The sequence below is a fragment of the Brachionichthys hirsutus genome, unplaced genomic scaffold (assembly GCF_040956055.1).
Source record: "Brachionichthys hirsutus isolate HB-005 unplaced genomic scaffold, CSIRO-AGI_Bhir_v1 contig_739, whole genome shotgun sequence".
NCBI lineage: Eukaryota > Metazoa > Chordata > Actinopteri > Lophiiformes > Brachionichthyidae > Brachionichthys > Brachionichthys hirsutus.
This window is the reverse complement of record NW_027180490.1, coordinates 86,279-112,323: the sequence shown is the minus strand read 5'-3', so window position 1 is coordinate 112,323 and position 26,045 is coordinate 86,279. Positions and strand designations below refer to the sequence as shown.

At 43.8% G+C, this 26,045-nt stretch overlaps 1 protein-coding gene across 1 annotated transcript; it reads right to left on the bottom strand.

The window, feature by feature from the left end:
- On the bottom strand, nt 1-25,534 carry LOC137915552 (spermatogenesis-associated protein 20-like). Its single transcript, XM_068758753.1, has 16 exons — nt 25,335-25,534; nt 23,922-24,050; nt 23,782-23,846; nt 23,514-23,668; nt 23,271-23,414; nt 22,323-22,524; nt 22,114-22,244; nt 21,629-21,733; nt 21,076-21,150; nt 20,341-20,553; nt 19,866-20,058; nt 17,943-18,111; nt 14,969-15,177; nt 10,498-10,697; nt 9,354-9,434; nt 1-905 (listed from the first exon to the last, which is right to left on the bottom strand). The coding sequence occupies exons 1-16, from the start codon at nt 25,532-25,534 to the stop codon at nt 714-716; spliced, it is 2,463 nt and encodes an 820-aa protein (XP_068614854.1). The 3' UTR covers nt 1-713.
- Between the last annotated feature and the right edge of the window lie 511 nt (nt 25,535-26,045).

Sequence of the window (26,045 nt, the reverse complement as noted above, 5' to 3'; positions counted from 1 at the left end):
TCGCGTTTGAAGCAGTTTTATTTCTAGAATCGCCGCATCCTTTGACAAAAATTAAGTATACAAGATATCCTTGTAATAAGTTCATTTATGTGTATAGTTTATCCTTAATTTAAAAGGAATGAAAACACAGCAGAGAGAAATCCTTGGGTTGAATCTCAGACCAGGCGCTTCTTCACTGTGATGATTGGCACACGGGAGAAGAAATTCAAAATGTACTCAGATACAAACACACCGCGACTCTTAAGGTTATAGTATAAGTGAGTAGTATTCTTCATAGAGGCCTGGACAGTTTTATAGTTTTGGCGTTAATTAGTTACTAATTTTATAGCATTTATAAACTGGAATTGTATCTGTTAAAAATATGCATTTTTTACTTTGGATCTCGCTAACACACACCCTGGAGTTGCAGGTTTGGAATACATGTCAGTACACATGCAGAGAATTGACAGTTTAAGCATCGGCACCTTTCAATGACAGTCAGAAACCAAAACCAGCAAAAACTAGGATCATCTCTACCAACGGCCGTTTAGATTTCCTGACCCGCGCCGTAGTCAAAGCGCAATCCGCCTGACAAATAAACCAGCCAACCAGGAAAATCAGAAACAAACATGGGTGAGAAAAATAACATTATAAATACTGTAGGTGAAGATCGAGGTCAAACCAGCGCCGTCTGTGAAGCTCAGAAACTGTCCTGACAAATGTCCGTCTCTTCTTCAGGCCTCGTTCTCGGAGAGCCCATCCAGCAGGAGCCTCCGAAGCTCCTGCGGGTCAGTGACGGGAAGAGAACAGGCAAAGTCCTGACAGACGTAGGCTGTGGCAACGCCACCCTGCTGGCGCATGGAGGACAGGACGGGCAGACGCTGGCTCAGGAAACCGTCTGCGTCTTCGTCGGTGAGCATCAGGACCTGCCAGGGAGGCGAGAGAAGACATAGTTGATCATCTCCCACTATTTGATGTTTGACCGGCGATCGTTAATGACGTCACCTCGCTGCTCTTCTTCTTCTTCCAAACACATAATTTATTGTCTCGTTCGAGTTCATGGTGGGGGTGTGTGTGTGTGTGCGTTGGCTGGTGGGAGCAAAGCGAAGTTAAAGAGGGTTGCCCCATCTGCCCCCCCCCTCCATGCGAGTGCTGGTGGAATTGATAAAAGAAAGGAAGAAAGGAGATGCGGTTTGTCGCAGGAGAATAATTATCACCGCAGCGCACGGTCGATATCCCCGTTCTCACACGGGCCTGCTGGTCCGACACACCTGCATCTGGGAAGCGTGGCGCCCAACAACATTTGATTCATTAGATGAAACGTCAGGTTGTGCTAATTCTTTGTCGTCCTCTTTTTGACCTGAATCTCGACTTCGCCCGTTAGAGCAGACACTTCCTCCTTTGTTCCTCTTTGGACTGACAATCAGCATTCACCCATACCATCACGTAAATCCATTGGCATCATCCATCCCGTGTGCTTTTGCTGTCCTTAATGAATGCCCAGTGATCCATTCAAACATTTGAAGCTCATTTGGGGCGGTCGACATCTGCACCTTTAATGCCAAGAACCTATCAGAGCCGCTGAAAAACTCCACTGCTCTGAGGCCGCTGCTTCTTTTACTAAACGTGCTGCCTGGTAAAGATAAGACCTCCTAACGAGACGAAGGGATGCTCTTATATCGTACGTTACCGTAACACCTGCTAGACACAGTTCAGGGCATAAATAACACCATGCACAGGACTCAGAGAGGGCTGCAAACATCCAAGACAGTTATACACACAGGGAAGACTAAAGCTAAGAGCTGTGATGGACTGTGGTCATTATGGTGTGTCTGTTGCTATGGAGACAGGAAGAGGACTTCCCCATGATGGCAGACCTTTTCATTTTCTTTTTTCTTGTAAACGTACGCGACCCCTCTCTGGGTTTAGATCGCATGCAGACATGACCTAAGCGTTGAGGTCACGCTGCAGCCTGTCTGTCTTACAGCAGCGCTGTCTGCACGTGCGCCTGGGGACCGGACACGGCGGAGCACGCGCTTGTTGGATTGATGGTAAAAATGAGCAAAGGGTGAGACGGTCTGTGTGAACGTATATACGAGGCTGACGTGTGTGAGGCATTGAAATGCCAAGTGTGTGTGGTCTTGTAGGACAGTTGGCTACACATGACAGCATGGTGAAAGTCCCACAGGGTGAATTCCTTCATACAGTGTGCAACCTGGAAACACACACACACTAAATGTCCCTATACTGACAGCTCCTTCCCCCTCTTGCTCTCTCATCTTGCCAAACTGGATGAGCTCAAACATTTTAAACAGAACAGTGTGTACCTGTGCTGACAGTCACACACACACACACACACACACACACCTTCAGAAACACTTTGAATGTTTCCCTTTCCTCTGATTCGGTTCCAGCTGGACTCCTAGGCTGCCCACCATCAACGAGGTGGAGCCTATAAAAAACCCACAACAACACACCCACACACACACACACGCACACACACACACACACACACACACACACACACTTCGGAGAGACTCTGTCATACCTGAGGAAGAGCGATGATGGTGGCCGTGGAGACGGCTGCACGCAGCCAAGCATGAGGAGATTTACCTCCTCCATCTTCTCGCTAATTTGTCTGCCTAAAACACAGACAAACGATGGAACCCACTCGGTCATCATAACAACCTCCCATCTGGACCGCCCCGGGACAAAAGCAGACGCACGTTTAGGCTCGGACAAATGGAGGGAGGTGGTGCTTTTGGGGCCACATGAGGTGCACAGATTTTTGGTCAAGCATCAACAAAGACTCCGCCATCAGCTGCATTTGTTCATCTTAGTATTTGCCGGGGGCGGGGTTACAGTACGGAGAAATGAAAGACGAGATCTCTGGATGGACAGCTTGCCAGGACACAATTTGGACTTTTTGTCCATTGATTATTTTTCCAGCTTTTAATACTAGTTTACTTTTGCCTCTTGCTGCTCTCCTTATAAAGCATTATTCTGCTGACTGTAGGAGAGTTCCAGCATCCAGGTTATTATATGATATAGCATTCTCTAACATGTTATACGTAATGTAATATATGCACAGATGGCACATTTATCTCAGGAAAAACCCAAATGAATGAACAATAATATCATTTTGTGCATGTCAGAGCCGACACACGTATAAATAACGCTGTGAACCTTTAGTGGGACTAATGAGAATATCATGATGGATGGTGCGTGCACAAAGTCTTGGATCTTGTTATGGCGCTGCTGAATAACGGGAGCAAAACAACAATTGTTGCATTTACGTTTTTGTTTTGTGCACATCCTTCCCTTCGACCTGCATGTATAGCTGAGCAGCAAACTGATATTCCTTTTTCCAGACCTGCCTGTGATACTTTGTCTCCTCAATGAAAAACAAAAATTCAAAACCACATTGTTGAATACGATGTGTCAAATTCCCTCACTTCATGCAATTCCAATTCAAAAACACTTTTTAGAAATAAATAAATGAATATACGCGAACAGGGATACAGGGTCTTCTGACCTGGGTGAGCCTGTTACAGTGGTTCCTTCTGTGCAGTGCACATAACAAAAAGTTGTCATGCTGGGCATACGTTTTCAGCTGGCAACTAAATCAGCAACATCTGTAGTGACAGTCGAGGATGCCAACATGCCTCAGGATATTAAACAGCTTCCTTCAGCAACCATGCCCCGACACCAACAGCATGCGCCGTGTTCAGGTTGCATGTCCAATGAAAGTGGATTTTAAATTGTAAGTACATCGAGTACCTGAACCTGTCAGATCACAGACTCCCTGATACCATGAGAGGCGTTTCACCAACATTTAGTCACCCAGCAGGTATGGAAGTGAGACGGGATGAAAAAACAAAATCTGTTCTCCATCTGATTCGTCACAGGAAACTGTAAACTTAGGCTGGTGCAAAGTCACCGACTCCCAAATCATGTCTGAACCTGTGATGAGCTGGAACATGAGGGTTGTGAGTTCATACTGTGGAGGCACCCACATTTTTTCCTGCAATGACAATGGATGTATGGGGAGATCTGTGCAGTTTTATAGTAAATGCCAAAGCACACAGTCAATGAAGCTCCATTTATGGTGGTAGCAACAAATGATGAAGAAAAAGACGAAGGAACGATCCACCAGAGGAAATGTAGCGACAATGAGAGTAGTACCAGGAACAGTCAATACTGGAGATTCAATATTACACCATTTGGATATTTTAGCAAGTTTTGGGGGGATCTTTATGGAAAAGTTTTAATATTTCCCACAAATATCCATAATGATCTATCCATAAGTTACAATGCATCCATTTTGAAATGCTCCTTCTAATGAATAAGGGAAGTTTGGACTGCAAGGTCAAAGGTCAGTGAGGCTGCCGAGCTCTAATCATCTGCACTGAGCTGAAACAAGCACTAGTTAGCTTCAGATGAAGCCCTGTCTCCTTCCTCTAGTCCTTCAGTGGGCCATTCGCTCATACTTCCAAAGCTGTCCCTCGTCTCTGAGGTCTTGTTAGGGATTCACAGACGTATCGCTTCAGAGAACTTTCAAAAGGACCCTCTCTTCTTCAAGGACATGGCCCACCCTTAGTTCTCTTCTCTCATTTATCCTCTAGCTCTTTCAGCACCACTCTCTTCCTCCTCACGAGGGAATGCATTCAGACAACGTAGAAGGACACTGGTGGCAGAATAAATGAGAAATGTGTCTTACTTCCACTCAATGCCTCTTGTTTCCCGTTGTTTATCAGGTGTGGTTTTAATCGATGCACCAGGGCCATGGTGACTTGCGTGTACCCGCATCTTACAGCATTCATGCTTAGTCTACTTTTCAACAGCATGCATGTAAATGTGAGGTTGATGCCAAATATTAATAATAAAATACAGAATAAGTAATTGGACAACTCGGCCACTAGGGGTGCATAGGTAAGTGTGTTCCTGGAGTCGGCACCAAGCCGAGACATATGAGGAGGAGTCAGTCAAGAAACGTGTGGTTGGGTTGTGGAGGACGACGGGCATGGGCAGAAATGGAGACAGATGGCAGAAGCAGATCTGCTGTGGTGAAATCTCACAGGGGGGGGGGGGTCCTGTATGACCCTTTGTTAACATCCTTTCCCGGTAACATGCATTCACTGAAGTGCACTCCACAGCAATATCAAAGCTACGTGTCTCCTCCGCTATCGTTGGACAAAGACAAGAAGAATTACTTTGGTAGTAATTTGCTATAAAAGCACAGCTGAGGCTGATTAACAAGCAGCCTATACAAAAGAGAATTCACAACGTGAATTACAATTCTTGTAAAATATTATCAAACTCAAAGCACCAAACACATAAATCTTACACCGACAGGATTCCATTATTTGAAAAACCAATTAAAATGCTTTGCTTCTGCCAAAGCTCTTCCGGGGGGGTCCCCAAGGTGTTCCCGGGCCAGCCGAGACACATAATCTCTTAAGCGTGTCCGAGGCCTCCTCAGACACCTCAGCTGACTCCTTTCGATGTGGAGGAGCAGGGGCTCTACTCCACGGACGAAACTCATTTTGACTGCTTGTATCCGGGATCTTCTCCTTTCGGTCACGACCCAAAGCTCATGACCAGAGGTGAGAGTACGAAGGTAGAGCCTTTCGGCTCAGCTTCTTCTTGACCACGACAGACCGATGCACCGACTGCATCACTGCAGCCGCTGCATCAGTCCGTCTGTCAATCTCACGCTCCATCTGTCCCTCAATCGCGAACAAGACCTCAAGATGCTTGAAGTCCTCCACTTGAGGCAAAGACTCCCACCAACCCAGAGAGGGCAGACCACCTTTTTCCGGTCGAGAACCATGGCCTCGGATTCGCATGGTGTTCTGGGACAGTGCCTGTGGACTGGCAGACCCGGGTGGTGGTCCCCCTTTTCAAGTAGAGGGACCAGATGGTGTGCTCCAACTACAGGGGGGTCACGCTCCTCAGCCTTCCGGGAAAAGTCTATTCCAGAGTGCTGGAGAGGAGGATTTGACCGCTAGTCGAACCTCAGATGCAGGAGGAACAATGTGGTTTTCATCCCGGTCGTGGAACACTGGACCAACTCTACACCCTCCATCAGGTGCTCGAGGCTTGGCGGGAGTTTGTGTTTTGTGGATTTGGAGAAGGGGTTAAACTGCATCCCTCATAGTATCTTGTGAGGGGGTGCTTTGCCGAGGGCTGTCCGGTCCCTATACGATCGAAGTCAGAGCTTGGTTCTCATTGCCGGCAGTAAGTCAAACTTAAGGTGCATGTTGGACTTTTTCAGCAGACCGGTCAGAGCTGTAATTGATTCATGTACGCAAACGTGCTGGGATGAATGGTGATGCACCAAGTGCTGTGTTGGATTTAAGTCGTAAATAAATTAAGTGGTGTGTGTGTGTGTGTGCGTAAATCTCATTCAGTGAAAGTAGAGCACGTTGGCCTTGAACCAGAAAAACAGCAGAGGGGCAAATTGATTTAAATTGGATATACAGTATATCTGCTCTTAGCTACCTAATGTTTGGCAGAACATCATCCTCTTCTTCACTCTTACCGCTTCCACTTATCTCAATAAACATCCATTGATCTTTACTCACCCTTAATGCTTTTATAAGTCTCCCTCTTGATTCCAACATAAACTTAATCCTTTATCTTTCTCCTACTGATTCCCATTCTAGACGTCCTAAACGTCTTTTATCCGGTTTATGTTATCTGTTAATAACTAAAACTCTTTTTCAGATTTCCACTAGTAGCTAATCACCAATCATACATTATGGGATAACTCGATCAATCTTTTAGCACATAAAAAGTGTGAAAATGATCAAAAGCAGAAATAACAACAGTAAAAAGACACACCTAGATGCAGCTCAACAAACGCGCTCACCAGAGGGGATGGGAGAGATAACGACCCTTCACCTTATAGATGCTACTGAGCATTTATCAGGTTTTAGTCAGTCTTATTGCCTTGGTGGTGTCTGTCCTTTCTTTGTTTTCTGCTCCAACAGGAGTAAAAGTATCTGGACCTTCTACCAGTCTTTTATAACTGAAGAAGCCTCTTGGATGAGAGGTGAAACGTCTTCATTCAAACTTGAAAAAGTCCAGTTGATTCTTCGTTTTTGCTCTTCGTGCTGCGCCACCAGAATAATTTTCAACGTACCCGAACATCGCTGATGTCTGCCGGTTAAATGTCATCCACTTTTTTTTTTTTGCCTTAAAACACTAAACACTTACGTTTACATTGCTGATGACTATTTTCAAATTAGGGCTAACCATGACATCTTCTCCCATTCACGTGATTTGCACCAGAAAATCAACTGAAACAACCCTGAAAACAACCTGTCAGACCATCCCATGTACCCGACAAACAGAAACATGTTGAGCCTGGTCTTAGCTGGGGATGATGGTAAATAACTTTACAGCCCCTTTAAAATTGATCCCGCCTGGTAATGGCTCCATCTGCTCATCGTCTCTCTGTGGGGATCTGGAATGGTCTGCATGTCGCTACAGCCACAACCCGATAATGCACCACTCATCTATATTTCAGCAGGACTATGTTGTTTGTATCTGTGTATATCCATTTAATGTGTGTGTGTGTGCGTGCGTGTGTAAGACTAAGAGAAACAGCACGAAGGGAGAGATTAAATGCCGCTGGATAAACGCAGCTTTAATTTACTGATCTAATTTGTGCTACAAACTGGCATCATAAACAGAACTGAGTAAGCAGTCTCACACGGGGTGTGTGTGTGTGTGTGTGTGTGTGTGCGTTATCTTAATCAAACCCATATGTATGAAACAGTGTTTGGGCATGTCTTGGTTGTGCTGGCACATTTTATTACATAGAATAATGATTTCCCTCTAAATCATTCCTATGGGAGAATTGAGCAGGTTAATCCAGGATGAGATGAAGCCCTTTCTTAAAAGTATCTGAAAAGGAAACAATGTGACTAGCAGATCAAATACAAGCTAAAACTATGGACATTATGTTTGTTCAGTTTCTTTGGAATAACCTGAGACTCATTTACTTAAATCTAGCCAGTTAAGCAAATGCAAGAGGCCATTAAATCAATGAGCTTTAGTGTCAGGTGGAATGCCATTCCAAGTAAGGTAGTTCAAGACAGGAAGCTCCTTGGAATATGATGTTAGCAGATGACATTGTGATCTGCAGTGAGCAGGTAGAGGAGAATCTAGAGAAGTGGAGGTCTGCTCTAGAAAAGAGAGGAATGAAGGTGAGCAGGAGTAAAACAGAGTACGTGTGTGTAAATGAGAAGGTCCCAGGAGGAACAGTGAGGTTACAAGGAATAAACGTATAGAACGTAGAGGACTTCAGGTACCTCGGGGTCAACAGAGCATAGTGATGGAGAGAATGTGGAAAGGAGGTGAAAAATCATGTGCAGGCAGGCTGGAACAGGTGGAGGAAAGTATCAGGTGTGCTCTGTGATCGGAGAGTGTCAGCGAGTACGAAGGGAAAGGTCTACAAGACACTGGTGAGGACAGCCATGATGGACGGCTTAGAGACAGTGGCTCTGAGGAAAAGACAGGAGGCGGAGCTAGAAGTGGAGGAGATGAAGATGCTGAGGTTCTCCTTGGGAGCGACCAGGTTGGACAGGATTTGAAATGAGACAATAAGACATTGATGGTTTGGACATGTCCAGAGGAGAGACAGGGACTATATCGGTAGAAGGATGCTGAGGATGGAACTGCCAGGGAACACGACTAGAGGACGACCCAGGAGAAGAGACATGGACGTAGTGAGGGAGGACATGAGAGTGGCTGGTGTTGGGGAGGACGATGCAAAGGACAGGACTAGAGGTCGACCCAGGAGAAGAGACATGGACGTAGTGAGGGAGGACATGAGAGTGGCTGGTGTTGGAGAGGACGATGCAAAGGACAGGGTAAGAAACATTTTATTTGATTTCCCAAAAAGTGTCTTGTTACTTTCCTGGCTCTGGTAGGAGCTGCAAGGGTTGCTAATTAACACATACAATCCCATTCGTTTTTAAAAACAAGTTCAGAAAAGGTGATTCAATTCATTTTTCATTCATCAATCTATTTATGTCTAACTTAAGACAAAAAATGAGCATCAAGAAGTTATGTTATTCCTGTGAACGACATTGTCGTGCTGATTAAAATTAAAGACTCAAACCTCTAAGAAACATAGAAATGGGATGCAAAACAACAGCAGAGTTAAAATGTCAACCTCATAAATGTTTGGAAATGACTTAAAATCAGCGATGAAAGGAGGAGAGATCAGACAGACCAATAAAGGCCCTCAGCGAACATCCCCGACAGGTCAAGATCACCTCCGTTTGGCTTTTCTGTATTTACTAGTCATTGCTCTTTATTTTACAGCACTGCTTTAGAGACCAATGGCACCTTTTTTTTACCTTATGTGGTAGGAAGAGGGAGTTGACTGTTGCTAGAAGACTTGTGGTATCTGGGGAATCCCTCTGGCCACAGATCACAATCTAAAGAGGAGGATGGGAAGATGGAAAATATTAGACAATGACAGAGATAACCAATTGATTATATGAAGAGCGTAAAATAAGAATAAGGCAGCATGTGTAAGAGGAGCGGCGAGGAGAAGAAAGTGCTGGAGGTCAGTGCTGTCTTTCTAGCAGTAACAAGGGAGGCAGGTGTTTTCTTGGAGATTGCCTCACCCCGTCTCACCTCTGAGCTTGTTACTGTAGCCCCCCTGTAGCCTCTGCGTGTCATAACTGACTGGCAGCAGGATAACTATCCCCCCGCTCTCTGGTTCTCCTGCTGTTATTTCTTTCTCCTTTGATTGCAGAGCATGGCTAAAAGTTTTCTAAGGGTGTCAGAGAAACTGCGTGAACTTTGCCGGCATGCTGCTTTCAGGATAACCGAGACTGCTAATAGCTCAAAGCCGATTACATAACTCAAATAAGCCATTAATGCGTGACGGCGGTTGAAAAACAGAGTCCCAGAAATGAAATGTACATGAATGCAGAGGTCAGATAAATGAAATGTGTTCAAGCTGAAACCTTTACTTTAAGCCTATAATTCACTTTAATCATGTGTCAGGATAATTCGACCTGTATTGGTTCAAATGTGTGCAAAACAAATTAAAAAGTTTACTAAACAATTATTTAGGAACTGCTTAGAGGTATTTCTGTCGGCCATTTGGTTTGAACCAGTGTGAGTGTTTCGCTCTCCGTATATAACAGATTCATTTTTTGCTAATTAAATATAAAAATAAAATTGAACATTTTTGTGCAACTAACTGACTGATATCATTTCTCAGCAATAAGAGGAATTTCCAACATACAAGTACATCTATAAATAAGGAAATGAAATTTCAAACTTGAGTCCTCGCTGTACAAAAACATGCCACCACTAGAGACGAAACAAAAGTGTTGGTTTAAGCAATTGTTGTAGTTGCAGAAAATATCCCCGGTACATTAAAACAATTCTCTGGATCACTGGGGGGGGGGGCAGTCTCCTCCACTTGCATTGCTTCAGTGAAAATATTCTGCAAAAAGTGAAATGAGAAAGCATGAGATGAATAACCTGCTTCAGGGTGTAGTGCTGGGCCATGAGAGCCCGGACCATCTCCGGCAGAGCAATGGGGGCCTTTGCCAGACGATGGCCGAAGGCTGCGAGCAGTCGCTCACACCTATGGAGCCACTCCTGTTTTCCAGCGTAGTGGGACAGACGCAGGAGATTGGATGCAGACACAGAGTTAGCGCTGGGCTCGGCTCCATCTTGATCTGAGCAGCACAAGCAGAAATATATGCAAGAGTTTTACAACTAGCTGCAACACAGATTTATTCTGGCCCCCACGTGGCTCAACATGTAGCACAGCCTTTTGTCTGCAATATTTTGTTAATCGGAACAGATTTTGGGTGTTTGTCTGCATCGGACTTCCTTCAAACGGCTTCATCTGGTTGGCAGAGCTTGACAAAGCTTCAGTCATAAATAAGCAAGGTGCATCTTTTAAAACTTGATGGAGCATAGGTGTTTCTCAAACAATACCGTATGGCAGCTGGAGCCAAGCCTTTAGGCTGGCAGTCCTCAACATTGAATCTACTTTTGCAACGTGGCATTACATTTCAAAAAAACGACTTGCTAACATTTCACACGGCGTGACTCAAAACGACAACAGATAATGTGTCTTTCATGACACACAAATCATGAAACAATCGATCCCTCTGGTATAAACCATCTGATTTTCCATTCCTTCCATTACACAACCGTGCCAGTCTGTCAGTGTGTGGTGCGATGTGACGGGACGAACAGATGATCTCACGGTTCAGCCCTCTTAAGTGATTGGTCCTTATCTTTTATCTGTGTCCAATAAGAGCCTGGAGGTGATCTTCTCATAACCTATGACCTCATTACGGTTGAGTCTCACAGCTCTGGTGCCCGTGTCTATGAACGTGTGAGTGTAGCATGCAAGTGTGTGTTTGTGTGAGAGAAGTTGCTTATACTATACATCTACTATGTAATGCATATACTGTACAATATCTTTTAACACGTATGTATTTATACGTGTTAAAAGATATTGTACATTAAGATATTGTCACATTAAGCGAGGAAAATAACTCTCGTTTGCGAAATAACTAAAAACTTTGTTTCTCATTATTATAGTAATCAATTATTAGAATATTTTGTTAATTCATTACAAAATGTTATTAATATTCTGTTTTTTTAAGTAGTTTTTAAAAAGGACATATTGAAATAAAATGAAATAGCTCTGATTTTTTTATTACATAAGTGGAATAAAATAGTTGAAATATTTTTTAAATAAAAAAGTGGCATAATATAGTCATAATAAATTTTTTAAATGCGTCAAAAGTGAGAAAATATATTTGAACAAACACAGTTGATTTGTTCTGCTGCCACACGGTACTATACATCATTTTAACAGTACTGCTCCAGATAAAGCAGACACTGGGAGTGTGGCGGCCGGGCGGGGTAATCCATCCTGCAGTGACAGGCATCCACACAACCACATTCACACTGCCGCGTCGTAGCATCACTAATGGGCTTCAACCTTACGTGAGACAGAGACAATCCTCTCGGATGAGAAGCCTCTCACATGCCAGCTCTGATAACACACACTGATATAGCAATGCTGCCAACACACACACACCTTTGATATGTCAGCAGTTCTTATAATTATCTGGGTTTTTTTTTCCATGTTCCCCAACTCCATGTCTGTCTCTGAGGTGTTGTACGACAGCAAGAGCTGACCCCGAGTTGGAAGTCATGAAATTGTCCTAAATGTCTTGGTATGCTGACGCATTAGTTCCTTTCACTGGAACTAAGGGACTAACCCAACTTCCAAAAAACTACCCCAGATCATAATAATCCCCGTCCACCAAAATTTCCATGGCCCAATACAGTCAGACAAGAATAGTTATCCTGGAAACCACAAAACCTGCACTAGTTCATCAGATTGCCAGATGGAGAAACCACGTCCACTGTTCTAGAATTTAGTGGCCGCCTGCTTTACACCACTGCCTCACCACTTGCATTGTGTGTGTATTTCTTATGCTGTGTCTCAGACTCTGACCAAAGGAACAGGTCAAGTCTAAAACACAAACATGATATTAATGATGAAATATCAGTTGAGGCAGGGGCGATGTTTAAAAGTACATTTTACATAACAACTACTAAGTGGGTTTATGTAGTTGAAAAATGAGTTTTTCTCTCTCTGTTTGGATTCCAATCCTAGAAAAACCCAAATTAAAGATAATTGTTCTGCCCTTGAAAGAAAAGAGATGCATTATGCAAAATGAGAAAAGGATGGGTCTACTAACAGCACATAATGTAATATAAGTATAACGCTGATCACAGATGGGAAGAGCATAGAAAAACAAATTGGGGAAGCAAGCTGTTAAAATAAATGGCTGTTAGATGGATTACATCGAGAGTAAAAAAGAAACGCCACAAGCCACCAGTGGATCCAGATTGGAAACTGGTCTGACAAACCAAAAGCAAATGTCTGCATCTACATGAGCCGTCCGCTCCTCTGGACCATCAGGCGTCACCAGTAAAGGAAGCGGCGCTATGTGCCCTTCAAGGTCAGACCTAGACCCTATATTTATAGGGCTGGCTTCACTACAAACAATGTAATTAATGTCCACTTCAGTTGCGGGTGAAATGTGACTTTCACCCGCAACAAGTCCAGCACAAAAAGCTCAACGCATGGAAGCGGATTTTATAAAAAGACAATAAAGAAACCGTAAAATTAGATTAGATTGACAATTTAATCAAGATCCGTCTGTAACCTTTTGAGTTATCTTGCTAATTGACAAAGAGACAGACCGACAGATAAGTGCCGGCAAAAACATTAGCTCCTTGGCGGAGGTATAAAATACAGTTTTAGGATGAAGATGGAAAATTCAGCAGGTAAAAAAAAAAATACTGACTTAAGATGTACGTGAAATGCCAAGAGGCAGAAGGTAGATGTCAGATTTCCTCTGTACGACAGTGAAGCTTCAATCTGTTGAAGGCAGATGAAGTGAGAGGCAGAAGAGAGACAGGTTTGACAGGTGCGGTGATCAAAGTGGCTGAAAAATCAGAGCATGAGCCTTTGAGTGCTTTTAATAGCGCGGTGGCTCGACTTGAGTGAGAGACAGATAAACTTCACTGGAGGTGGATATGGGCGGTCAATAGGCGTCTGCTCTCTCCTTTGATCCTCCATCAATTCATCTATTCTATCTTTGCCAAACGCTTCCCCGGCGGTTCAAGTGTTACGAACTGGCAGTGACATTAAAGCACCTTCCTCTCAATCAAAAATAAAGATATAAGTATAGACTTCAGATTGCCAGCCACTACTTGCGGTGATGTGTCGACGAGCATTCAGCAGTGGCCCTGATGATATGAGGTTGACAAGAAAGCTCCTCTATCACAGCAATCATCCATGAATTAATGTGACCATCACCTGCCCTCTTTGCAGACGAGCCGATCGTGTTCTATTAAGTGCCATTTCCTATGTTGCGCCATCGAGGGCTGTGCCACACAACAGTGAAGCATGGGACCAACAAGACGGACAGACAAAAAGAGAAAAATAGAGAGTGTTCTGAGGAGAAAGTGCAGTTAATTTGTGCTCCTTCTTTCACCCACTTTCTTCCAACCACAAATCCAAGACTTATCCCGAAACACCAGATTCGCAAGAGTCTCAAAAGGAGAGTCTGGATGAAACAAGGTCTCTCAGGAGATCTGAGGAAGAGGAGGCAGATCAGAGCGAAGGCCACTAACCCAGCATCCTCCACTGACTCAGTGACCGGGGGGAGGAGTTAACTCTTGTTGTGTTGTGTGATCTTCCATGCATAAAACCTCCACCAAAGGAAAGAGCTGCCTAACATGAAGCTTATGAAAGTGGTGGGCGGTGAGAGATTTCACGATGCACATATTTATTGCATAATTAATGAACCGCTAGAATATTTCAGACATCTTTAGAAACTGGGGAAAACAACATGCAGCCTATTGGAACTGCAACCGCACCAACAGCCTATTTATTTCATGATGGATGGTAATGTCGGTCATGAACACCATGAAGTCAACCCTAGGTAGATTTGTTATCGACAATAAAAGTTCCATAACTTTTCTTGTGGCTGCAGTATGAGGTTAATTTGTCTGAAACTATGGTTTCTGATTAAATCCCTGCATAACTAATAACTTTCCCAGCAGTCTTTGCTGAAATCATTATTAATGATTAGTGACGAGTCCCCCAAACTGACAGGAGCCAATAATAACAAAATGATCGCTTCTATGCAAAAGGGTTTGGTACAAGAAGAAAAAAAGAGCTCTGGACACACTTATTTCTCTGAAATGCAATTCAATGTCAAAAAATAAGATAGATAGACGCCCTCTGGCTGTAAATTAAGTGGGAACAAAACAACTCTGTACTCTCCAACCAACCTCTTTACATTACATTACATACAAGTCTTAAACAAGGGACAGCATCATCAGTAACAATCATTAGTGCCATGAGTTATCTTTAAAGGTCTAGACTGCATTCACCCCGAACCTTCTTTCAGTTGCAGCAGCACAGTGCTGTCACTGGGGTCGCTGCAGAAGTAGCCTCCACCATGCTCATCCCAGAACAGCTCATCCTGTCTGAGCTGCAGCTCCTCAGCCCACTGCAACCACTCGGTCTCTAGGGTGGCCTCGTAGAGGTCCAACAAGCCACCGGCGACGAAGGCATAGTCATCGAGGAAGCCGGAGATAGGGGGAGATCTGGAGAAAACAAACAACGAGAGGGAAATTGGAATGAGGACGTTTTCATGAAATATTTATTGGAAGATCAGTGTGACAATTTGTTGTTGGTAAACTGGTTCAGACTGTTTATACAGCATATACTTCATTTTGTCTGAAGATCAAACCATGCTAAGAAGAAATGCTATAAAGGATGAAAGACCAGCCAGAAGAAAATGACTACATTATGATACATTCAGCAGCACAGGTTAAGGATAATTCCCATTTCCATGTACATACGACATAGAAATATTTAGATATGCACACATAACCGAGTGCAGTCTGTCACGAACGTTTTCAGAATATTCAGCACATCCAAATAACAAGACCTATCTGGTCAGATCATTCATAACCCCTCCAATTCCCACGATGACACCCCGCAAGGATCAGTGTGACAGGACACATGGCGACAGAAAGCCAGATAGTGCTAGGCCAGGCAAAGGTAGCAGTCAAGAGGCTGAAGGAGGAGGAGGCTTTGGATGAGAGCAAATGCATGAGGACTTTGAGAGGTTGTGAGATCCATATCTGGAACTTATATCTTTCCCAGACAGACAGATAATAATAATAATAATAATAATGCTTGATTTTATATAGCGCTTTTCTAGGCACCCAAAGGCGCTCCCACTAAGACTTGGAAACGTTGTTTGACATTTTAGATTTCGTTGTAAATGTGTCGTCATATTTATAATTTTATGGTCATCCATGGTCTCAATTCGAGAAGAAATAAAGTTTTTAACTCTTTGAAAGGGCATGCTTGCATTCAGATGTAATCAGACTCAGCAGCAAGAGAATAACACGACACTGTCGCCATTATTTCTAAAACGATTTTTTTTGCCCAAACTGAACAGTTAGTCTTAATCTACAAGTATTTTCTCTAAATCTAATCCAGGCTGCTACAGATGCTACTAACACCAGCCACACCAGCAGAGCGGGAAGTGCAGTCAAAGCCATGCGTTGTTCTGACGCTTTAGAAGAGTTTGTTTTTTTGCACCAAGAGCAAAACGGCTTCATTTCTGTCACTGGGAACTGTCAAACAGACACGTTGTCTGGCTGAGGCGACTCCAGCCACAGATGTGGCAACGAGAGACAAGGGTTGAAGAGGGCATCACTAACACATAGAAAAGTAAAGGCCTCTTCATGCACACCTTCAACAGTGCGTGCTAAATGACTCTTTTCCCTGAGAGCAGAGATAAAACACCTTGTCAACCTCTCGTACCCGAGCCCTGTGAGGCAGCTTTATAATAATAGCTTCATAATGCTGCTCTCATGCACCAACTACTGTCCCTCACTTCTCCCTGAGTAATGCTCCAAGGAAGAAACCTGTTGGTGAGTCACAAAAACACATCGACTCCCCTCATTTTTACCACAGTAGCGACCTTTGCATTAGAAAATAAATTAACACACCAGCGAATGCCATAGAACGGGGGTGTCAAACTCATTTTCTCCAAGGGCCACATTAGCATTGTTTGCCCTCCAAAGGCCAAATGTAAACCGTAACACAGTAAAAAATGTAACTAAATGTAATGTCATTTAATGTAAAATAAATGTAACTACTCCTTAACATGCTGTTAAATAACTTTTTATTTTTTATTTAACTATTTAGCCACCACAGTAATTACAATTACAACAATCAGTTTTGATATCAGTTTTTGAAAATGTTGTAACTTAAATATTGTTAGAGATAAAGCCATACTGTAAATGAGAAAAATCATAAGTATGAACCAAAGTTTGCGATGGGAATAAATTAACACATCTAATAATGTGGAAAAGTTCCATTCAAATGCAATCATCACGGAGGAACAAAGATAATCGATACAAAATCAAAGCAAAACCAAAAAGCCACCACCTTGTCTCGTCATGGACATGTGCAAACCAAAAAAAACAACCGAAGTGGTTGATAAAGAACATTCCCCGAGTCAATGCCGTGGAAAAGACGGCACTTTCAGGATCAGCACTGGACAGCCCCATACATAGCCGACTAGCTATGGAGCTGACCAGTGCTGATCCCGAGCGCCATATGTCGCCGGGGTCAACATTTCAGAGGAGACCATTTAAAAGCCTCCCCAGCACGCCGTCTGTTCTCTCTCTTGCTTTGAGCCCATGCATTGTTAGTCTGCGAATTGTGCTTGCGATGACGAGGAAGGTGAGTTGGGGAACCCTGTACATTTTGTACACATGTAGGGTACCACAACATGATAGGGGTTTATTGCCACTGCTGTAAGTTTTATTTCATTAAATTTGTTGAGATGACAGAAAGGTGTTTTGTTTGTTTCTTATTTTTGTTCTCCTTGTTTCTTTTATTTGGCACAGCCCCCACAGATCCTCTCCTCCCCACCCACGTGTTTCAACTCATAGTTGTTCACCTGTGTTTATTTAAGATTGTTAATAAATGGTATCTGGTTTATTTCGACACGTCCTGCGTTGAGCTTTCCTTTAGCGAGGGTCAGCCGGTAAACCTCTGGTGGGGAGTAACCCGGCTCAACCAGCACAGAAAGCACGAAAAAGGGGGCCTATTCCCCAACAGTAGACCCACTCCTCTCAGCATCATATGTAAATCCATCCTAGATGGAATGAAATAGATGCTACAGGAGGCATTAAGTGACTGACCCTTGCATATAAGGCCGTTATAGCAGTGCATGTCACCATATTCGTATTTATAGGACCTTCATTACTATTAAAAACATATGTGACGGAGAAATCAGAACATTTAAATCTCAACTGCAACATTATGAAAAGTCTCTCCTTACATCTGCTGCACCTCCATATCGTCTCCTCGGTAACAGGATCGGAGGATGGTCTTCCGCTCAGCATCCCACAGGTGCTCCTTTAAGAAGTTGCCAGCCTGCACCGCCCTCTCCAGCAGGACCTTGTCCCCCAGCACAGCTCCAACACGGGCATAGGCTGACAGCACCAGACCTGCAGGGATGAGTGGGATGATAAGGTGTAAAACTACGATCACATCCTCTCTGAGGGAGCAGTTTCTGCTTAGTGACATTCAGTCTTTGAAGCATTTTTGCTCCACTCATTCCCTCCCTGTTTCCTCTCCATTTCCATTTATTCCTCCATCACTCTTTCGAGTGGAGTATCAAAGCCTGGGGAGCGCACAGCAAGATCTTCAAAGCGTTGGCAAGGAGGGCAGGTGATTCGTGGAGAGGTTTTGTCATTAGAGAGAAGGGTCTTGTGTCGAAATGGAGATCTCAGAGGCTCATTACTTCACTGACGTACGCTGCCTCGAGCCATCAATCCTGAGAACGACAGCTGTGGCTGTGTGAGTCCCTTTGCGTACGGGTGTCGGGCTCTTTGCTCTGATAATGACCTGTGCAGATCTGAAACGACCAACTTGACAGTCAGGGGTTTATTAAATTGGCATCACCTTAATGGGAAGTGACAACGAGTGACCTGCACACATCGAGTATTGTAAAGATGACGACGATAAGCGGAGGCAGAAACCCGACCGTCAGCTTCCAGACTACATTTTGCTCATAACAAACGACCTTTGGTGGGGGCAGAAGACAGGAAGAAACTCAGGAACCTTCTTACTTTGAGGCGACAGCAATAATTACTCTGCCACCACGCCGCCTGGTTAATCCCTATTAATCTATAGGACATAAAACACAAAAACTATTCAGTAGAGATGGGACGTTTGACACTGAAGCTCCGAAGCCTGTTTCACTGCATCAAAGAGGACTGGATTGAAACACTGTCGCAGTCTGCAGACGTCACAATGACAACACCGGTGAGGTGACTGGTTTGGCAAAAATCATCATAAATAGACGTAAAATAATCCCACGTATGGGAACATTTCACAATGTGATATTCACATTCATCGCTAAATGTCTCCCTGCAATCCTTGTTAAGATTTGTATTTGGAATTAATACCTCCTCTATGTTGGGGAATCTTTCACGAGAGGATGCAATTTGACTAAAAACTTGTAAAGTGTTGCACAAGCACAATCTCCTTACGCACATATTCACGTGACACGAGGAAGTCCTTCAGAATCATTCTTACAAAAGTACTTCTAGTGTTGAATTTGAATCTTTTTTGTCATATTTGTTACAATGCAATCATATTATCTTAATGAAAAACAGGAAACGGTACACGATCCAAATCCAGGGATGTCCTTGTGATTATTACCACCAAACTGCATCAGAACTTCTCACAAACCCTCAGTCATAACTCCAAAACACTGAAGATTAAATATCTGTCATATCAATATAAATCAATAATTCCAAGTAATTGAAGGACAACACGCACTTTAATGTGTTGACAATGAGTCTCAGAATGAAGACACGGCTGCTTCAGACTGACTTGGTTGCTTTTGCGTTGGAACGGGATTCAAGACGTGTCAATCATTTGCAAATCCATAGCGGCAGCTGGCCACTAGATGGCACTGGTACGGTCTGTATTTGAAGCTTTGAAGCATCAAATCTTTGCTCAGCTCAATCAGGAAGAAGCCTCAAATGCTTCATCGGCCTTTCTCTACTATTTAGACTAAACTTGCCTCTCAGGAACTACAAATACAGATTAAACATCCAGTGAATGTATCGAATGTCTGACTGAATTAAGGATGTCTTCAAACACCTACCACCGAGATACCTGTACCATTAAAATACGCTAAGTGCACACGATGATGGTTGCATGTCAGTTGTATGGCTTCTCTATCCCTCACCGTTCCAGGAAGCCAGCATTTTGGAGTCCAGGTGAGGTCGCGGTCGATGCTTCCTCACTTCTCCCATTCTGGCTCTGGCGGAAGCCAGCAGCTCGTTGACTTTCTCGAGGCTGATGCCAAAGTGAGCAGCCGTTAACTCTGCCGAGTAACGCACAATCAGCACATTCTGGCCCTGCAGCTCCCCGTGGGGGTCCTGGCAGCAGACGGGACCGGGGACAAGAGGGTGATCCACAGAAATGAACTCATACTGGCTGCAACAGGGGGTAATGTTAATGCATAGGTTTCATGCCTAGTCCTAATAAAGTGATTTAATAGTCTGTTTTACTCTTATCTACATGATTTTATACATTACAGCATGAATAATCATCCACACAAGCTGCACTACTGTGTCTGCCGGATAGTTAAAATGTTCCCACCATTCATCTGTTGAACTTTTCATTCCATCAATACAAAGTAAATGCAACAAAGGAATTACCTGCTCTGGAGCGACATTGCCCTGCTCCTTTACCCCGTAGTGGTGCATCAAGACGTCGGCCTGCGTGGCAGATCCGGCGGCTCCCTCCACCACATCCGGCAGCAGTTCCCTGACCTCTGAGGCCGTCCAGACGCAGAAGGCTCCCTCGCGCTTTTCTGCTCCCCCGGATGCCGGGACAGAGTCTGCGTCCTCTGCGCTGTAGAAGCCCCCGGACTGGTTCACCCACCAGACCAGAATGAGGAGGACGTATACATCAATTAAAACAGATATGTAGCCATACCAGCATTGCATGACTATGACAGTAGCAGTGTAGGCCTCATAAAACATACCGCCTGGCCCGATGTTGAAATCACATCAATCTGTACGTAACCAATGAAACTTTATCTGGTTTGATTATAGATATCATTTAAATCCCGTCATGACCCGTACACAGATAGTCATGAATATAACTTGAAGAGTCCACCAAAGAGGCCAGTTACTGGACCGATTTGAAAAATGTACTGTAACTCAATCAAAAGGAAAAACGGGTTAACCCTCGGAGGAGAGCAAGGGTGTAAGAGTCCCTCTCATAAAATGGCTGGGTAACCGTCCTGGGCTTTTATTCCTTCTCTTTCTCTTTAGCTCAGCTTCCAACATAGGCTGGCATTTTTCGATAACGTTCCTTATGCAACCCTCGGCAGAATAACACAAACAAACAAACACACAAACGCCTCAAGTCGGCTGTGGAAGATTCACCTCGTCACTCAGGTCTCTGGAGACATAGCGCAGAATGTCCTTAGCCACATCTGCAAAGAGCTGCTCACCCGATACCTGGAAAAGTAAGACAAAGCAAACACACACCCCAGATTAGATTCATGATTAAACCACAAGTTAACCATGTCATTCGTCAGCATGTGAGTGGGTGGTGCGTCAGGATTTTATTCTGCCCACATGGCCAAATTGTGTTTCCGTCACATCATTAAAATGTACTGAAGATACTGAGATTTCAGGTGTAATTGCTGCATCCAAATTCAACACTTTCCAGTGGAGTGGAGACAATCAATTTAAATTGATCTTTAAAAAAAGCAGCACATTTTCAGTGGCTCCTGGTAAAACCTGCAAAGGTGCGTGCCACGACACTGTAAGCCACTCCTGGGGCGCAAAACAAATGTTTGCAGAGTCTCACATCAATGATTTTCACTGAAGGGGTAAAATGGCAATTAATCACTTCGATAGGAGGGAGACAGCATGATGGAGGGATACCCTGAACTATACAAAAAAAAAAAAGACACACACGACACACACACACCTGAGATGCAGTTATGTATGCTACAGCCAGCTGAGCCTGGTCGTACAACATCTTTTCAAAGTGAGGAACATGCCAGGAGGAATCTGTGGAGTATCGATGGAAACCCTGCAGAGGAGAGACATGAAGACAGAAACGTTGTTATTAACCAATAATCAATGCTGCCCTTGATGTCGCAGAAGCCTGTTTCCTGTCCTGTAACTTGTCAAGCATGTCTGACCTGAACAAAAAAATAAAAAAGCCAACTAAACCTCATTGTTTTCATATAAAGAGAGGCACAGTGCACTGCGGGTATATGTGAATGTTTATTAACACGTGATCTACGTGTTAATAAAGTTTTCTGATTCTGATTCTACTCCTTTCACTATGGTTAATGTCTACAGCCTTTATCAATTGATTCAAATCTTTTTTTTAAATCTGAAAATGCTGACAAACGTCTACCGGAACTTCCCATCGAGTCCCTTTGACCGCAAATCACGTATATAAACCTGTGCCACGTGGTCGTGGATGCCTCCGAGCGCCATCATGCGGAGGGTGTGCAGGGCCATCTGAAGAGCCTCAGCGCCATCCGAGGTGGAGCGATTCACACACCAGTAGGACATGAGGAACATCAGGTTCACTGCGGAGGGAGGGAATGATAAACAGATGAAGAATACTCAGACGTATGTCCACCTCATGCAGCGCGTGAGGAATCTACCTGGTGTGGGGAACTTGGGAGCGTCTCTGAAGCCACCATACTCTTCCTCGTAGGAACCGGTCAACTGCTGCAAGCAGTGATTAGCGACATCGGGGGCTAGCGGAGGACTCTCTCCTGGGTTTGCAGAGACAGCGGTGCCTTTCTTTAGAGCTTCAATGATCCGCTCTCCGCTGGACTCCAAAGCAGAACGATTGTTTCGCCACTGCGGATCATAAGTTATGATGCATCTTACTGGGAGCAATCAGCAGCCGTATCGTTAGCAGAAGGCTATTTTAGTCAGGAAACAATGTAAAAGTGTTGAAATGCTAAAGGTAGTCAGATTTAATACGACCTGAATTCACTTGTTGTAGTTTTTTTTAATTAATTTTAACATTCAAGAAACCTCAGCTAGTTTATGATGCTGGTTAGGAATTGGAAGGGAAACTACTGGCCTTTTTATTTTACTCTCCAACTACAAAAAGAGGATATAGCTCTTTGTATTTCCAGCTGTACATTCAACACAAATCATTTTTATGCATACCTTATGTAAACCATTGATGTTAGCATCCCCACATAAAGTATATATTTTAAAGATAATAAGCATTCACGTCCTTGTACATAAATCTTTTTGTTTCAATGGAAAGAAGCTTGTTTGAACGGTGGCCATCTTGTCTGGAGCACGGCTCGCTCCAGCAAACTTTACATGCATGTTAACTGTATGATATGGATGCGTCTTCTCACGTCGGAATTTTATATTTTGTGGTTTCCGTGGAAAACTGTTGCTTTGGAGTCCTCGGGCAGGTGGTGGAGCTGTACATTAGCAAACTTCACACAAAGTTTCAAGCCCACAAACCGCCATCTACAGCACAACGGTGGTAATGGATAAACTGTATTAGGCCAAATGAAATCGTATTCCATCTGCGAGCGCCACAAAGATAAGCTAGAATGCTACAGGTGTTTATACAACACCTGATCCATGATTCTGGTGAGAACGGTTTTGAACCCAGGCCTCCTTCCTTGGTCTCTGGGAGGGAAGTAGGTGCCTCCAATGAAAGGTCGCAGGTCAGGGGTCAGCCACACACTCATAGGCCATCCTCCACCGCCACTTGTTGCCTTTCAGCAATATTTAGTCATGAGAGAGTATTAGCGAAGGAGAAAAAATATCAAAGAGGATTGTGTAAAAAGCCTAAATGTAATAAACAGAACACACACCTGTACAAAGGTCATGTAGACCTTGTCCACATCAGGTCTCTCTTCTCTGTCCAGCTTAATGCAAACAAAGTTGTCACTCAAGATTTTCCCAATTTCGTCATCTTCGAAAGACTCCCTCTCCATGACATGACACCAATGGCACGTTGAGTATCCCACTGAGTGTCAGAGAAACAGAACGTGTTTCAGTCCAATCAAAAGAGGACGTTCTGAGTCACGTGGAGCCGAAATAAAATTCCTTTTACCACCACGTGAAGGGGAAACTTCCCACCTGACAAAAATATTGGCTTGTCTTCTTTCTTTGCCTTCTCAAAAGCATCTTGTCCCCATGGATACCTGAAACAAGTGTGCCATTCGTCTGCATTTGACATTCTATGAGCTCTCAGACGTCTGTGGAGTAAAGACACTCACCAGTCAACAGGGTTGTGTGCGTGTTGCAGGAGGTAGGGAGATCTCTCGTGGGCTAACCTGTTGGTGTGTCTATGAGAGGGGGCTGACGGCCCTTCGCCCGCCGACGTCATTCTCATGAAGGTAAGGGCGCTGGGCAAACAGACACATTCATGATTATAGTCAAAGATCGTTGGAAACTCGCTTAGCAAGTCTGTCATACGATGATGCTACAAGGTAAGGCAAAATGTAAAGAATAGCTACAGTCCATTCTGATTTGGATGCAAAAAATCTGTACATTAACTTGATTGGCAAGATGTACTATTTGTTAGCGTGTTTGGAATAACTACATTAAAAAAAAAACAGGTTTGACAGCACAATATAAGAGTTATTACAAAGACAAAAGTAGTCACTTGCTGATTTCTGCAATCTCTAAATTCCTGCCTCAGGAAATAAAACTTCTGAAATTACACAACATAAATACAAATGTGAGAGCACAATAACAAGAGGAGAAAAGGTTTACTTGCAATCCTCACTTCTACAATGCAGAGAGAGAAGGGAGCATTTCGTAGTGCTCGATTATCGCAATATCACAATTACCGGTACTTAATTAGAAAGTACTTATACATGGGAAGCTCTTCAAGCTTTCAAGCGTTTGACAGCCCATGAAAGGTTTGTGTCCAGCTAGATGAATAAGGTTTAGTTTGTAGTATAAATTTATTATTTTTTCTAACAAAATCATTTCAACTCCATTTTAAGGACAGATTTTTAACGCGATACCCGACATGCATGTCTGAGCTTGCATTATTTCAAACAAAAATATGTAACATTTCTGCATTTCACGTGACGTCATGCTAAACCTGCGCATAGCTCATAATAACGAAGCTCGTAACAGCTGACGCGCCCACAGTAGCTGTCATGCCGAATTCCACTTCAATATTCCTTTTTTTAATGATTTTCTTATGATACAATTTCCATACCTCGAAAAAAAAACTAAAAGTAGAGATTACAACATTTTAGAATTAGATCAAACGGTGAAATTCGGCCACAAATAGTTAACCATAACTTTGATTATTGGTAAAATGTATCCAAACAATGAGTTAGAAAACTAGCGAGTTTACCAGACAGTCCCTGTGCATGTTGGCTTACACACCCACGCCGAATTTTAATATTAGGAATTAGAACTTTATTAATTATTAATGACTTTTATGACAGATAATTCGAACTGGCAATAGTTTATCTCGGAGGCATATTTATTTGTACGGATTCTGTCATTGAGCTTCGCCTAACCTCTGAATTCGACCGACGAGGACACATTTCACCGTTTTATGTGCAAATTGTTAAATTAACGCAAAGCACGTTTGCTGAAACCTGTGACGGCAATGCACAGCTAGCGTTAGCAATGCAGCTGCGACCTATTAGCCGTGGTACCATTACCCGAGATGGTGAGCTTGCTGCGGACGTCGTAGATGCGCTGATTTGACGCTCGGCGGGTGGAGAGCTCGTCTAAAGGGCCTCCTGTGAGCTCTAAAGCTCTGCTGCTGACCGTCCGGGCCGCGAAACGCTGCAGGCTGCAAGCTCGTAGGCTCCAGGCGGCTGCAGCCAGACGTCGACTGACGCAGTGCGAGTCTTAACATCCTTATCTGGGAAGCGCCGCTGACTGCAGCATCATGCTAACGTTAGCCACTTGGTCTGGGAAGCGCCGCTGACTGCAGCATCATGCTAACGTTAGCCACATAGCCTGGGAAGCGCCGCTGACTGCAGCATCATGCTAACGTTAGCCGCTTGGTCTGGGAAGCGCCGCTGACTGCAGCATCATGCTAACGTTAGCCACATAGCCTGGGAAGCGCCGCTGACTGCAGCATCATGCTAACGTTAGCCGCTTGGTCTGGGAAGCGCCGCTGACTGCAGCATCATGCTAACGTTAGCCGCTTGGTCTGGAAAGTGCCACACTGACTGCAGCATCATGCTAACGTTAGCCACTTGGTTGGCACAGACCAGCCAAAAACTTGCATGACGTGCACAATCTGCACATTTTATTGCAATGCCATAAATGCACACATGATGGAGCACCAGCGGGACAGAAAGAAAAGTACATCTTAATAATACTTTAAAAAATATATATAAAACAAGTACTGTACATGATAA

Excerpts from the sequence above, each read along its gene's own strand:
- LOC137915552 (XM_068758753.1), bottom strand. The coding sequence starts at position 25,534 with ATGTTAAGACTCGCACTGCGTCAGTCGACGTCTGGCTGCAGCCGCCTG. Across the intron at positions 21,734-22,113 it reads TCCACGACCACGTGGCACAG|GGTTTCCATCGATACTCCAC; the intron begins GTTTATATACGT and ends TCTCCTCTGCAG. Across the intron at positions 20,059-20,340 it reads GCAATGTCGCTCCAGAGCAG|GACCCCCACGGGGAGCTGCA; the intron begins GTAATTCCTTTG and ends GTCTGCTGCCAG.